This window comes from Morone saxatilis, unplaced genomic scaffold (assembly GCF_004916995.1).
Source record: "Morone saxatilis isolate NCDOM2014 unplaced genomic scaffold, NCSU_SB_2.0 Contig12, whole genome shotgun sequence".
NCBI classification, from domain to species: domain Eukaryota; kingdom Metazoa; phylum Chordata; class Actinopteri; family Moronidae; genus Morone; species Morone saxatilis.
Window position 1 is genome coordinate 22,491,951 of NW_023339674.1, and position 248 is coordinate 22,492,198.

At 47.2% G+C, this 248-nt stretch overlaps 2 protein-coding genes across 2 annotated transcripts in view; one reads left to right on the forward strand and one right to left on the reverse strand.

Moving 5' to 3' along the window:
• LOC118322400 (gamma-aminobutyric acid receptor subunit gamma-3) overlaps positions 1-248 on the reverse strand; it is a 53,270-nt gene that overhangs the window by 50,585 nt on the left and 2,437 nt on the right. The window lies entirely within an intron of this gene.
• LOC118322401 (ras-specific guanine nucleotide-releasing factor RalGPS1-like) overlaps positions 15-248 on the forward strand; it is a 2,339-nt gene continuing 2,105 nt past the window's right edge. The window contains exon 1 of the mRNA XM_035654066.1: positions 15-229. Within this exon, the coding sequence (XP_035509959.1) occupies positions 94-229 (136 nt within the window). The 5' untranslated portion in view covers positions 15-93. The remainder of the gene's footprint in view (positions 230-248) is intronic.

Genomic DNA, 248 nt, shown 5'->3' on the forward strand with positions numbered 1-248 from the left:
ACACACACACACACCATATGCACACACCCAAAGCTTGTGTTAACATTTCTTCTTCCTAAGTAGCATTCAGACAAAACATCAAGAGAAAAGAAAATGAACTCTGTTTCCACTTCCTCTGCCCAGTTCAAGTCAACGTCCAGCAAGAGCGTGTGCGTGGTAGGTCTTATGGCCATGATGGCTGACGATCCCGAGCATCCTGATGTCTTCTTGCTAACAGACTCCGAGCACGGTGAGACACACACACACAC